This window comes from Arachis ipaensis, chromosome B1 (assembly GCF_059453495.1).
Source record: "Arachis ipaensis isolate K30076 ecotype BB chromosome B1, ASM5945349v1, whole genome shotgun sequence".
NCBI lineage: Eukaryota > Viridiplantae > Streptophyta > Magnoliopsida > Fabales > Fabaceae > Arachis > Arachis ipaensis.
The window spans coordinates 6,317,889-6,332,835 of NC_142436.1; the positions used below are offsets into that span (position 1 = coordinate 6,317,889).

Below are 14,947 nucleotides of genomic sequence, written 5' to 3' on the forward strand. Positions count from 1 at the left end.
TAGGATTTGCCTATTATAATAGATTGTTGTAATCGTGTCTTGTCTCTTGTAACATAAAATGAAAAAAAAAAAAAGCCTTTATCCCCCTATGTCGAATTAGTTACATGGATCAAATGACGTCATTGAACTTTGCCATGGATCATGTAAATACTCAACCAAATTATGCTTAAATTTCTTGAAGTAACTTTTTTCATTATTTCCTTGGGTCTTTCTCTACTCTAACCATGTGACTATATCATAAAATCAGAGTAACGCATCCATATATTTTTTAATCCCTGTTTTCTATCTTCAGATATCTTTCCCTATTTGAGTCTCAAATTTTCAATTCTCAACAATGGACTACAAATAGATCTTGAAAGAACAGGTTGAGAATATAATAGTGACCCTATATATCTAAGTTCAAAAAAATGCAAGTGATATGGCCTCAACAATTAAAATTGTCATACAAATTCTATATTCCATAAATAAATAAAGACAATCATTGGCCTTATCATATGTTAACATTGTACCTTAAAAATATTGTTTTTTAACTAAAGCCAGCTTCTTTTACCAAACATCATGCATCCTCTGTTAGAATGTGAGAGCTTAAAGACAGAAATTGAGTTTGTGACAGAAAAATCAACTCCGATCTATAAGTTCTATTAAATTCATTTTGGCAGAAGCTCCATGATATTTATACCTGTGCATTCAACATTCTTGCACAATCAGAAAACAGGAATAAAGTGGACCATAAAGCTTAAGTGAGAATCTTTCAAGAACATATCCTAAATTCAAAGGAGATTTTAGTCAGCTTTCGGATGAAATTAGACTATGTAATGTAATATCAAGAAGTCTTAAGGTACACCAAATTGATAACATGTCTACCAACTACCATAGAAGATCAAAGCATACATGGGCTAAGCATCAAGTAATGAGAGAATCAGACAAAGATGATAAAAACAACTAAATAAGTTATGATGGGAAAAATATCATTCTCATTCAACAATACGTAAACGGTAACATCCGAAAACAAAAAGAAACGGAAAAAGAAAAAAAAATACAAAAATAGAACAATAGTAAGCATATACCTTGTTTTCTCCTTTTCACGAGTTAAGCCGCAAAGTGGTCCTGGAATTAGCCTCTTGTACCAAAAAGGCCCCGAGATTCCGATTGCAGCATAAACATTCTCGAAATTAAAAAAATTGCACTATATTAATCCTCCACTCCCTTTAATTTTCATTGAGTAAGACCTCACGCCGCGGGTGGCATAACACATCTCTTCCATGCTGGACTAGACCAAATGAATAAACTAAAGCAATGCATTTTCATCTAGTTCAGCATAGAAGGATATGTGCTAGGCCACTCACAATGTGATGACAAACTTGGTGGGAAGGGAGTGAGGACCAATATGCTGCATTTTTTTCAATCTGGCTATTGGAATCTTGGGATCGGATCTTTTCCATGAAAGCGACCAATGTCAATCTCAGACCATTTTAGGGTTTAACTCCCGTTTCACACACTACTACAAGAAATTAATTAAGATCAGGGAAAAATGATAGTCAGGGATTGTTTGTGCATTGGGATTTTGGAGAGAAAGGAAAAGTGTGTAGTATCAAAATTTGAAGTTTTACACTACAAAGTACAAACCCTTCCTTTCTCTCTCTCTTCTCCTCTAAAAGTAAAATCACAACTCACAAACAATCCCTGTAAGCGTCTAAATTAAAAGACCTCACTGTCCGATATGTGATACCCCATAGTTTATGTCACCTGAGACCTGACCTTCTGAAGCAACAGTATCGGAACTGTCGTGAGTCCTTTGATATTGAGAGCGTGTAGTGAGGAGGTTGTAGATGTCCTTATAGTAGGATATCACTGCTACCAATAATATAGTCACATTGACAATGATGAAGCACCATAACTGAGCAGCCACTACCCACAAGATGGCTTCGAAAGCAATCACAGAGGAAAAAATCAAGAGACTAGCAGTTACCAGGCTGGGATTGGCTGCTCTTGCAATCATAGAGCAGATGGTAGCAACATGGTAAACCAACATTGCTGCCCAGTGTTCTTCATAAGGATTGGCCAGTAACAATTTGCGCATTGCTCCAGCTGCATCTTCAAGCAATTTGGCAACCTTGTGGAAGATGACATATGCGTTACTTGAATTTCCACTGAAAAATTAATGAATTGCATGTCAGTGGTACTCAGAATTTGTGAGAACATCTATCATTAACTCATAATCAAAATTGTTTATATTATTATACTCAAATATCAAATTAATTTTATTTTTTTAAACAAAAATTACTTAAAAAACACCTCTTAAAAACCTATTCAAAAAAACCCATTATACTGAATTTTATTTAGAATATATTAACATTCTCTTTTCGGATTTTTTATTTAAATAAAAAATTTAATTATTTACTCAAATAAAATATACTAAAAGGCAGACAAAAAAAACTAATTAACAACATAAAATCATTTTTTTTGGTAACTACAACATAAAATCATTTCAAATTAGGTAACTAGGGCCATAAACTCAAACCGTAGTTTATCCTACTTTAACCTAATATAAAATATATCAAATTATCAACGTTAAATTCTGCGGTAGGTTCTTACATTTTCAATGAAATTACAAATTGATCTCTACATTTTAAAAGTTTGTAATTGAGTCTTAAAAAAAATTTAAATTTATAATTTAGTCTTCATCGGTCAAAAAATATTGATTTAACATAATATTATTCTGAAAATATTCTATTAAAATAAGGAATATGTTAAAAATATTCTATTAAATCAAATACTTTTTGAATGACAAAAACTAAATTGTAAATTTTAATTATCTTTAGAAACGTAACATACTTTTAAAATATAAGGATCACTTTATAATTTTACTGAAAATGTAGGATAACAGTATAATTTACCCAATTATCAATGCATGACAAAACCTTAAAATTTTGAACTAATGATTTTTTTTTTTTTCTTGGTGTCTTGAACTAGTTATTTGACCCATCAATGATAGAGACTTCGCTCGACAAAGTTTAAAAAAAAAAAAGTTGGTTCCAAAAAGGTAAAAATAATAAAATTTTAAAAATAAACAGACTAAGTTAATTACTTAACCCAATGAGTTAGTCGGGTTTCCGTAAATTCTTTTGGTCTTGGGGTTTTTGGACTTTAACGAGTTAAAGGCCATTGTTGTCTGTTACGTTCTTTTCAACCTATCTACTGTGTTTTAGCCCAAAAGATGAAAAAATGAGTAACTTAAGTAGTTTTCCAATGCCCTGACCAAAAACAAAGTAATTTTCCTATATATATAAGAAAAAAAGGAAGTAGTTTTCCTACTTTCATTTGTCAACAACATTAATCGGTGAAACCAAAAACAAAAACAAAAACCAACATTAATTGGCCCTCTACTCCTCTTAACATTGACTGCCAGACTCATAGAGCTATGGCTTTGTAAAGCACTTGGTAAGGTTAAGGTTGTTGAAATGTTTGATACTTGTTAACAAACTGAAGAATTGAGATTTAGTATTGTATTCGATGGTTAGCGATTGAAATTTTTGTCCCAAAATTTTAGTTCTTTCAGTATTTCTAGAAAATGGAGATAGAAATGACTAAAATTTTAGAGGCAAAAGACTGAAATTTTAATAATATTTATCAAAAATATTTTTATTTAATTTTTTAAATTCTAAATTTATCATTTAATCTCTATATTTATTTTAAATTAAATATAATATTAAAATATAACTCAACAATATATTTTATACCAAATATAATATAAAGACTTAATTTAATCTCAATTTTTCTTCTGAAAACAATCTTAGTGAATACTTATATATAAGATCGTATGAATGGACAAAATTATTTTTAAACAAACAAATATGTGTATTAAAGTTTATTGATTTATCACAACTAAGTTAAGGGTATCATGAAAAAAATACATTCAAAATGAATTATTATTTTGAAATATCATTTTTTAAAAGTTTTGGGCAAGTATTTTTGAAATAGATATGTGATTTCATAATTAACGGAGCTGATACAAGATTATTAAAATTGACATTCACCATTAGCTTAATTAGATTGTTTGTGAGAAAATAAAAGCTGTAAATAGTGATAATGGATCTTCTCAATTTTTTTTCATAATTGAGAGAGTAAAGTGTGATCTCTCACCATTAATTTTATAAGTGAGATCAAAAATAAATATAAAAAAAATAATAAAAGATAAAAAATTACACTTCACACTCTCAATTTTTTTAAACAATTGAGAGGATATATTCCCATAAACAGCAATTAGAGGCTGTCAGGATAGTTTAGGTGGGAGTAATGTACTAATGACACACTGAACAACGTCGAAGTCATCTTTTCTAGGGAAAAAAAAGGCTTGGCAAGAATTAAAGCCGGTAAGGTATTTGGTACATTATTATTAAGCAGTAACAATCCGTAGTAGACATGGCCGTCTTGTGCACCTACAACGTGTGCAATGAATGATTAAAAAGCGTTTAGAAATGTTACGATCAAAATTTATTTTAGAAAAAGTCAAAGGAACTAATTAGAGGGTAGTCAATTTGGAGTAAACTAGTTAAAAAAAAGTTTTATTTTTATTTTAAAATTTAAAAAATTAAGATAGTAGAAGTTAATTTTTTTAATAAATTTACTTTTTAATTAATTGACTCTAAATTAGCTGTCCCTAATTAGTTTCCTAATGGGATCGTTTATTTTAATAGATTGGCCAAAATTATTGTTGTTCATGTTTCCTTTCGCCTTTTTGAACTAACTAAAATATTTCATTCAGTCATTTTAATGTATTTAATTACTTTCATCAGTTACTTTTTCATAACTATTATATTGCTATGTATTAATTTCCTCTATTTTTTTAATCAACTATACCAATATTAGAAGCAACTCATACGCCTGCTTTCAAATATCTCGAACTAGGAGTATTTAAATTTAAATCGATATAAATTAAACCGTTTAATTTAGAAGGATAGGTCAGGTTAAAGATCCTCGAGTTTGGAACCGAGAAGAGTATCGACGTTTAGAGCACGATTCATACTCAATATTTGTGGATAATCTTCCAGAAGACATTTCCAAGAGGGAGCTGTTCGAACTGTTCAATTGGACTGGTCGCATAAACGACATATACTTATCAAGGAAACAAAAACATGGTGGCTTATACATTTTTGCGTTCATACGGTATACTACGAAAGGAGGAGCTTTGAAAGCTATAGCAGACATGAATCGGATGCGGTTGAGAGGGAAAGTAGTATTCGTGGGGGAGGCTAAATATCGGAGAACGTCCGCTGTGAAGGAAATGAACAGTGTGCAGCCACGAGGCCAGCAACCACCAGAAGGAGAAGAGAAGCAGAAAGCTCCAGCGGTCGCTGCTACAGATCTAACTAAGGAGAAAACACTCCATGATCCGCACAAGAATGGGTGGACAAAAAAGGTGGAAGTGGGGGTGGCGACAGAAAACTTGGTCTGGTTACAGAGAAGCCTAGTAGGTGGAACGACGAAAGCCATTGACTATAGATCTTTGAAGGAATTAGTTGCGAACAATTTTCCTCAAGTCATCCAGGTGCGAGAAATGGGAGCATATAAAGTGCTGTTGACCTTTGACAGTTTGTTGAATGCGGAGGAGGCTTACACATTCAAAATGAATAGTCTGCTACAGTTGTTCCATAGGGTATGGAGATGGGATGAATCGGAGAAGAGTGAAACTCGAAGAGTTTGGTTGGAATGCTTTGGGGTTCCGTTGCATGCATGGTCCGTGGATACTTTTAGTATAATAGGAAACCAATGGGGTGAGGTGGTTGGATGCGATGAAGTAACGAAATCATGCCAGTCCTTTAGTGTTGGCCGAATCCAAATTGATACCTGTGTGTTAGACGTGATCAATGAATGGGTCCATATCACGATTGGCACCAGTGGCTTTGACGTGTTGGTAAAAGAAGTGGGACGTGAAACGTTTGGGGTGAATTGTCAGGTAGGAATAGTGGAAGGTGAAGCAGTCAGTTGTGAACAACAGGAGAATATACGTGCAAGAGCTTGTGATGACGCAGTTAGGTGGTCGGAAAACTCAATAAATTTGACGAACTGTATAGATCAGGCTGCAGAAGTGATAATGGAGAGACAGCGTGAGGAGGTTGAAGACAAGGACAGATTGGTAATTTCAGAAACAATTTTGAACGAATGGAATTATGAATATTTAAGTCCCGATCAAATGAAATTAGTAACATATTATCCTCATAATTCTGGCATTCATGGTTCAGCTAATTTACTGGGATATGAGGAGAGTACAAAAGGGGATTCAGAAGTAACGGTTTCCTGGAATTATTGCTGCAAGAATATTGGGCTAGCAAAGGAATATACAAAGCCTACAAGCAAAAAAATAAACCATGGGCCCAGCGAAGATACAATCAGCAGCAATCCTTTGTTGGGCCACGAACCACAAGCCAATGCACTGCAACATGATGGAGGCACGGGTACTGCTACTGGGCCGGGTTGCATGGGAACGGGTCAGTTTGGGATTGCTTCGCAGCGTGGAAACGCGATGCTCCCTGCTGCAGCCGCGCACGAGATACTCCCCATCGTGGGAGGCAGGGGACCCAGGCCACGGCCACGTCCTGAAGTTGGGGGATGCGACGAGTCGGCGGGTAGGGCAGGTCCGAAGCAGCGGCGAGGAACCGGGATGGAAGGCGGCGGTGATGGGCTAATGACGAGACCGACGCTCCCCATAGAGGCCGAACCATGCGAATCAGCTGGGGAATCCGACTCTGATAATAGGCGAAGAAAGTTCAGTAGCAGAAGAGATTTGGTAATGGAGGAAGGATGCAGTAAACTAATAGTTGGTGGGATGTCTGAACGGGCCCGAGGGTCTAAGGATAGAGATGACGGACAGAATAATGGACACTGTAATGGTGCTTCTTATGGGAACAGTGACGGAGTGCAACAAAATGACTGTAAAGCGCCTGAATTTGAAGCGACTTGCCACCGAACTTTACCAAAGTTTCAGGACCGAAATGAACTCAGTGATGATAAGGATAGTAAGGAGGACAGAATGCTTGCAAATGACAATGAAGTCAGTGATAATGAGAGTTCAAAATTGAAGGAACAGTTGATAGAAAACAAAAGGGTTTGGGAATTGGCAAAGGAGTCAGGAGCCGAACTATATGATGAAGAAGAGGATATTATGGCAGTACTTCAACAACAGAATGAAGAAATAGCTCGGAAAAAAAGACTGGCAAAACAGAAGGCAAAAGCTAGAAGAAGCAGACCCAAAACACAAAAAAAGGTGTGCAGTATTTATTTAAAATGATTATTAGTTCTTGGAATGTTAGGGGGTTGAGGGGTGACGGGAAGCTGAGAATGGTGAAGGACCTGAAAAGAAAATATAGATTAAACATGCTAGGTTTGGTAGAGACTAAAAGACCATCTGTGACTAGATTTGATATTTCAAGTATATGGGGGGATAGTTGTGTTGGTTGGGAATATGTTGAGGCTACTGGTGCATCTGGCGGGTTGTTGCTAATATGGGATGAGGGCTTTTTTGATGTTAGAAATTGCTATAAAAGTGAGAGATGGTTGTGTGTTGAAGGAACTCTGTTGCAGAATAATTTTAATTGTGCTTTTATATTAGTTTATGGTGCACACGCTAGAGATGAGAAGCTTGTTGTGTGGGAGGAGCTGAGTTACATAGCTGGTCTATGCCAGGTTCCCTGTTGTTTCATAGGGGACTTTAATGAGATTCTACATGTTGAAGAAAGGAGAGGTACCGATAGCTTGTCTTTGTCGGCGGAGGATTTCAAGAACTGGATACAAGACATGGGTTTAGTGGATTTGCCGATTACTGACCGTAAGTTCACCTGGTTCAGAGGACGTTCTTGTAGCCGTATTGATAGGGCCTTGATTAGTTTGGAGTGGTTAGAAAAATTCCCGGAGACTCGATTACGAGGTGGTCCAAGGGGACTGTCAGACCATTGTCCTCTTATAGTGGAAGATAAGAGATTGAGAGATGGACCTAGACCGTTCAGAAGCCTAGACTCGTGGTTTACACATGAAGGTTTCTTAAGAATGGTAAAGGAGGAATGGAGAGGGTTACAAGAGATGCAATTCACGGATAAGCTGAAGGCTTTGGCAGGTCCTTTGAGAAGATGGCATAAAGACAAGTTTGGAGATATGGACAACAAAATTTTGATGTTGGAGGAAGAGATTAAGAAAATTGATGACATGGTGGGTGATGGAGCTTATGATGAAACGGTGGAGGCAAGAAGGAAAGCGCTTGTGACATGTTGTTCGAAGTGGTACGTTAGAAAAGAGTTACATTGGAAGCAGATGTCGCGCTCAAGACATGCCAAGGAAATAGATAAAAACACAAGGTACTTCCATAACATAGCTTCGGCGAGAAGGAGAAACAACAGGGTTGATGTATTGGTTATTAATGGAAGATTGATAAGGAATCAAGCTAGAATCAAGATTGCAATAAGGGACTTCTACAAAGACTTGTACCACCAGGAGAAGTCGCCGTTGGTGAGGTTTAGAGACGGTCTGGTGGAGAAGATCAGTGAGGCTGATGCTTTGGCTTTGGAGATACAGCCGACCTCTGAAGAGGTTAGAGAAGCAGTGTGGGATTGTGAATCATCAAAGGCTCCTGGCTGTGACGGCTACAACATGAACTTCATAAAGAAGTGCTGGGATGAAATTGGTTCTGAGTTCACGGGAGCGGTGTTGGGCTTTTTCCAGTCCTCCAGGTTACCGGCGGGTACTAATCTCACTTGGGTTGCTTTGGCTCCTAAGTTTACTGGAGCAAAGGAAATCAAGGACCTTAGGCCTATCAGTATGGTCGGGTGTGTATACAAAGTCATTTCTAAGATGCTGGTTAGGAGAATGCGAACAATAATGCCACGGCTTGTAGGTGAGACACAGAGTGCTTTTGTTAAGGGCCGGAAAATTCATGACGGGGCTCTTATTGCTTGCGAAACTGTTCAATGGCTTAAACTGAGAAGAAAGGAAGCGGTGATAATAAAGTTAGACTTCCAGAAGGCATATGATAGAGTAAAGTGGAGCTTCGTGGATTTTGTTTTACAGAAAATGGGGTTTGGAAGAAGGTGGAGGGGGTGGGTTATGGAGTGCGTCAGTACTTGCTCTATGTCTGTCTTGATAAACGGTTCACCATCCAAGCCGTTTAAGATGGAAAGAGGTCTACGACAAGGTGACCCGCTGTCTCCCTTTCTGTTTGTCCTTGTCGTTGATGTGCTACATAGGATGCTTGGGGAGGCGGTTAGAAACAGACGCATATCTCCACTACTGATAGGTAGAGATCAGGTTGAGCTGTCGCATTTACAGTTCGCGGATGATACCATTCTGTTCTGTCCTCCAGAGGAAGAGACAATTAAGAACTACAGGAGGATTCTTCGATGTTTTGAGCTGATGTCGGGGTTAAGCATCAACTTTGATAAATCTAGTTTGATCCCTATTAACTGTGATGCTCAGTGGGTTCAGCGTATGTGCTGCGTGCTGGGTTGCAAGGAAGCTTCCCTTCCAGTGAAATACTTAGGGATATCGCTAGGAGCTAATCCAAGGTTGGTGAAGACTTGGAAGCCAATCATTGACAAAGTGGAGGAAAAACTCAGCCTTTGGAAAGCCAAAGTCCTTAATAAAGCCGGTAAGTTGGTGCTCATTAAATCTGTACTAAATAGCCTCCCTGTATATTATTTAAGCCTGTATAAGATGCCGAAGGCTGTTGCGGAGAAGCTTATTTCCTTACAGAGAAGATTTCTATGGAGTAAGGAGGATGGTAGGAATGGTATGGCTCTGGTCAAGTGGGAGGTGGTGCAGGCGCCTAAAAAGCTTGGTGGGCTGGGTGTTGGGGATGCCATGCTGCGAAACACAGCCCTTCTTTTTAAGTGGTGGTGGCGCTTTTCAAAGGAGGATTGTCCGCTGTGGAAGAAGGTGGTTTGTGCTTGTAATAACCTGGACCCAAGTATGCTGTTGTCCTCTCAAGATTTACCCATTAAGGGGGTCCTTGGAAGGATATCTGCCAGATACAGTTCAAGAATCAGCAAGTAAGACAAAAGATGATTACTGGGTTAGCTATGGAGGTGGGTGATGGAAGAGGGACTCGATTCTGGGAGGATGTCTGGTTACGTGGTGGTGCTCTGAAAGATCAGTTTCCGAGGCTTTTCTCAGTTTCAAACCAAAGAGGATCTGTTATAGGGGATTGCGGGTTTTGGGATGGGGCTGGGTGGATATGGAATTTCCAATGGAGGCGAGAGCTATTCCAATGGGAGTTGAATCTAGTGAACCAGTTGCATGATGTATTAAGGCTGGTCAAGTTGGATTATGGCAGTGAGGATAGAGTTGTATGGAAATTTGATAAACAAGGGGTCTTTTCTACTAACTCTTTTTTGCAGGTACTACAGGAGGACATCATTCCGGAGGACATAACAAGCTACAACTTTACAAAGACAATCTGGAAAGGTTTAGTTCCACCAAGAGTTGAACTGTTTGTCTGGTTTGTGTTGACTGGTAGGGTCAATACGAAGGAAAGGCTGAGTCGGTTGGGAGTTATTCACCACGAAGATGTTGTATGTGTGTTTTGTAACAAGAGTATTGAATATGGTCACCACTTGTTCCTTGGTTGTGATTTCACTTGGCAGGTTTGGTGTGCTTGGTTATCATTTGTTGGGAGGCTATGGTCTTGCCCGGGGACGTTGAAAGAACATTTCATAAGTTGGACTGAGATATCAGCTAGCAAGGTGGAGCGCAAGAGGTGGTTGATGGGATTTTGTGCGATTATATGGAACATATGGCTAGAAAGGAACCGAAGAATTTTTCAGAATAAAGGAAAAGGGGTTGACGAGGTCATTCATATGTCTTTCATGAACTATAAGGAGTGGTTAGGTGTAGACCCTTTTTGTTGTTGATGGCAATGCCGGAGATGGCAATGCCGGAGATGACAAGGGGATAAGCATTAGTGTTGCTAGGAGTACCTAGATTGCTTATGATGTTCACTGATTCTTATGTTGGTTCGCTCCACTTGTTGTGTTGAGCTTCTCTCTTTCAAAAAAAAATTAAACCGTTTAATTTAATCCAAATCAAAATCGATTAAAATCGTACTAATTTAAATTTGATTGGATTTTATTTTTTGTAAATTGTTGAATTTAATCGAATTTCGAATCTACTTTTTATAACGAATCAAATCCAATCTAAACCATAGAATATGCTATAATATTATTATTATATTTACAATTATATTTATAATATATTCAATTTGTTATATATTTTTATATTATTCATATATTATTATTATTTAATAAATAAATATTTTACCTTTAAAATGTGATTTATTTATTTATTTATTTATTTATTTATTTATTTTAAATAATCTATAATTTTATTTCGATTATTATGTTATCGTTGACTTTTTAAGATATTGTTGAAACTTATTATATCATTATTGATTATTTAAAATGTGATGTTGAGACTTGTTATATGTATTTAATTTTTTTAATTTACGAAACTGTAAATCTATTCCAATCAAAATTGCTTGAAATTGGATCGGATCAGATTTTTTATTAGAGTTTAAATCGGATGAATTTTTGACTCAAAATCGATCTAAACTGCTCCGCAAACACCCCTATCTTGAACGAGACGTAAATAGAAAAACGACCATGTTTCATTGAAAAAGAAAAAAATAATATAGATCCAATCTCGACTTGTCTATGTAGCAATTTATTAGTTATCTTAAATAGAATTTAAATTTGTGGCAAATTAATTCTTAATTTAAATTTGTTGAAATGGAAAAAAATAGTAGAATAAGATAGAAATTAAACCTATCATAATTATATTGCATTTTTTCTTATTGTTCACAGTATCTCCCGATTAATTCATTGCAGATCTAAAATTTATTTAAATTAATGGGTTGTTGTACGTATAAAATGAAATTCGAATTCCAGCTATTTAAGTTAATGGATTGTTGCACGCATAAAATAAAATTCGAACTTTAAATATTTATTTAAACAAAAGAATAAACTAACCACTCAACTAATCCAAATTAATTTAATTCCTACTGCGTATTTAAATCACCTAACTCTAATCCTACTCGCATTCAAAACATCTCAACCCAACGTGAATAAAACTAATTTACTTTTACTCGAACACTATTTAATCTTTCCACATTTTTAATATTAAATATTATTTATGTATTATTAACAAATCAGATTATTAGTTTGGTGATACTAAATACCTATAAAAAAATTTAAGTTCAAATTTCTACTTTTATATATAATTGGACATGTATATTATCCGACATCAAACCCAATCCTTTTTGTTTATTGTCAAAATTTATGTTTTTTTCAACTTTCACATTTTGAAAGGATTAAAATTTAGAGTTGAAGATGATGGCAAGATATGAAATTGTGGTAGTAATCTTAATAATGGTGGTAAGAGAAAGAAAAAAAAAAGAGAAGAAAGATTGTTAATATAAAGATAAAAAACAATTTAAAAATATTTTAATTAATTATAAAAACTTAAAAATATATTAAAATATATATTTTTTATTTTAGTCAATATTTTAAATAAATATTTTTATTTTTATATTGTTAAAATTTAAAAATAAAATTTAATCTATAGTATTTAAAATTAATAAAATATTAGCCAAATATAATAAAACATTATTAGTCATGTAACATTCTCAAAAATTGATTCTCAGTACAGTACTCATATCCATAAAAAAGATGTTTATAATTCTTAAAATTTAAAGTCAAAACATTTTTGTTAGTATAAAAGATGTTTATCATGTTGACTATTGCAACATTTATTATTTTCAAACATAATTAATAAATAAAATAAATAAATAAATAATGAGTTAATAAATACATTAACATCTAGTAATACACTAGTATCAATAATCAATAAATAGGTTATATTAGTGTTCTTCTGAATTGTGGGTGTTAACAGACCAAAGAAACATAATAATGAAGTCCTAATTAAAAACCCTTAAAAGAGAGAAAAAAAACGGCTCCCCTTTTCTCCTCTAGTCACCAAATGCTGCGCTTGTGGAGTGAGCACCGATCTCTACTCTTCTTCAAGTCTTTCGCTTGATCGCCTTAGCCTTTTGCTTGCTTGAAACTTTGACTCGGTGTCTGTATCTCTCATTCTCTGCTGATTTGGCCGGCCCAAACATTATTTATTTGTTTATCTTTGTATTATTTTGCCATCTTCACTTAATTAACTTTTCCGGATATGTTCCAAATCTTTAGCTGTGTTGTTTACAACTTTGGTTAGACTTAGACCCTTTGTCCGCAATAATAAAAAAAAATCTGTTAACAACTTAGAAAATTGTCGTTTGATTCCCATTTATGATGAATGTATAATATATTGAGTTTATATGGATAAAAAATTTAAAAATGTAAACATAAATCATCTAATCATGAATACTATAGTATATAATAAATTTGAATTTGAGAAACTACACATGACACATATTTACATTCTTTAGACATAAGATGACAACGCATAAGAATTAAACATGTTGGGTAAAATTTTCGAAGCTATCAATATATATATATATATATAAAAGCTCTACCAACAGGAATTTTACTAATTTGACACACCAATTAAGAGGCATTAATCTACTCTACTGAAAATTATTAACTCACTGGTCCTATCTTACCCTAATTTTAAACACTCCAATCCCGCATCTTATCCACCCCAACCCACAAATTCTTAAAATTATTTTAACATAATTCCTACCAATACAGAGAGTTAACCTTCAATATATAAGTTCAAATATTCACGGTGCAAACACAATATAGCTATAAAATTACAATACTACATAACTAACAAGAAGGTATGTCGATGTAAAATAACCTAAAGCACATAAAAACATAGAGCCTTCATTAAAAATTAAATAATAAATGTAAATCACATATAATAAACAATATGAATCGTAAAATGTTATCTATACAAAACGCATGGGATGCATATGATCGGGAAGAACAATAAAATAAAATATATTTTTTTGAAATAATGGAGCTCAGCACAACAGAATAGAGCAAAAATTAAAAACAACCGGATGAACAACACCTAAAAATTAACACAAAATAAGAAATTTTCCATGTCATATCCAGCATAGCCAGCAACAACACTAAAAGAACACACCTTCCCACTCTTTAAAATAAAATATTATATTGGTTTAAAGTGGATTTGATGGATCGGATCAAAATAGTACTGTATATTGTTGTCTTAACCTAAATTACTTGGATAAAGAGCTAAAATATATATCAATAATACTTGTCAAAAATCAAAAGAAGATATTTTTTTTTTGCATACGATGAGGAGGAAGAGGATAAAGAAGAAGAAAGACGATGGTGTTGTGAAAGAAGAAAAAGAGGTAGAAGAAGGAGGGGGAAGAGAAAGAAGAAGAGGAAGTAGGAGCTGAGATGAATTATTTTAAATAAAAAATTTGGATGCTTAGCCTTTTTGATAAATAAAAATTTTTCCATTCAGATCCATGTATAGACAGACTAACTATAAGCCCAGAAGAAATATAGAAAGCAGTGAGATCAAAGTGTATGTTTTAATGTTTACCTGACGTCCATGACGGCCAGAAGTAGATTCAACCCCCTTGCCAAATGAACAATCTCTCTTGCTGGGAAGAGGAGAATGAAGTGGCGTTTAATTTAGATACAGGTCTACAGCCGATCGATGATGCATATTTATAAGGGAACGAACTTCAAGAAGCATCCAGAAGCTTAAGCGGAACCGTTCGATCCCTTTCATCGTGCGGTTTATATCCATTCTTTGGGTGGTGAGATGAAGTGCTACTTGACGACCGCTTCCAAGCAAAATTGAATAATCAATATTCAAATGATAAGCTCACCAGAAAGGGCTTATTTTTTTAAAGATAGAACGGTACACTGCGTGTAATACGCGTGAATGCGTGATGATAATTTGGGGTGTGTTTTTTAATATG

General features: G+C 34.9%; 1 protein-coding gene and 1 long non-coding RNA gene across 2 annotated transcripts; one reads left to right on the plus strand and one right to left on the minus strand.

Annotated features, from left to right (window-relative positions):
- Nucleotides 1-6,094: 6,094 nt before the first annotated feature.
- LOC148575619 (uncharacterized) lies at nucleotides 6,095-7,288 on the plus strand. The gene has a single exon (XM_088502452.1). It carries the CDS (start codon nucleotides 6,095-6,097, stop codon nucleotides 7,286-7,288), a length of 1,194 nt encoding a protein of 397 aa, XP_088358578.1.
- A 5,518-nt stretch (nucleotides 7,289-12,806) lies between these two features.
- Nucleotides 12,807-14,662, minus strand: LOC107616340 (uncharacterized). Its single transcript, XR_001614515.3, has 2 exons — nucleotides 14,563-14,662; nucleotides 12,807-13,232 (listed from the first exon to the last, which is right to left on the minus strand). It is a non-coding gene; the product is annotated as an uncharacterized LOC107616340 (long non-coding RNA).
- Nucleotides 14,663-14,947: the final 285 nt, after the last annotated feature.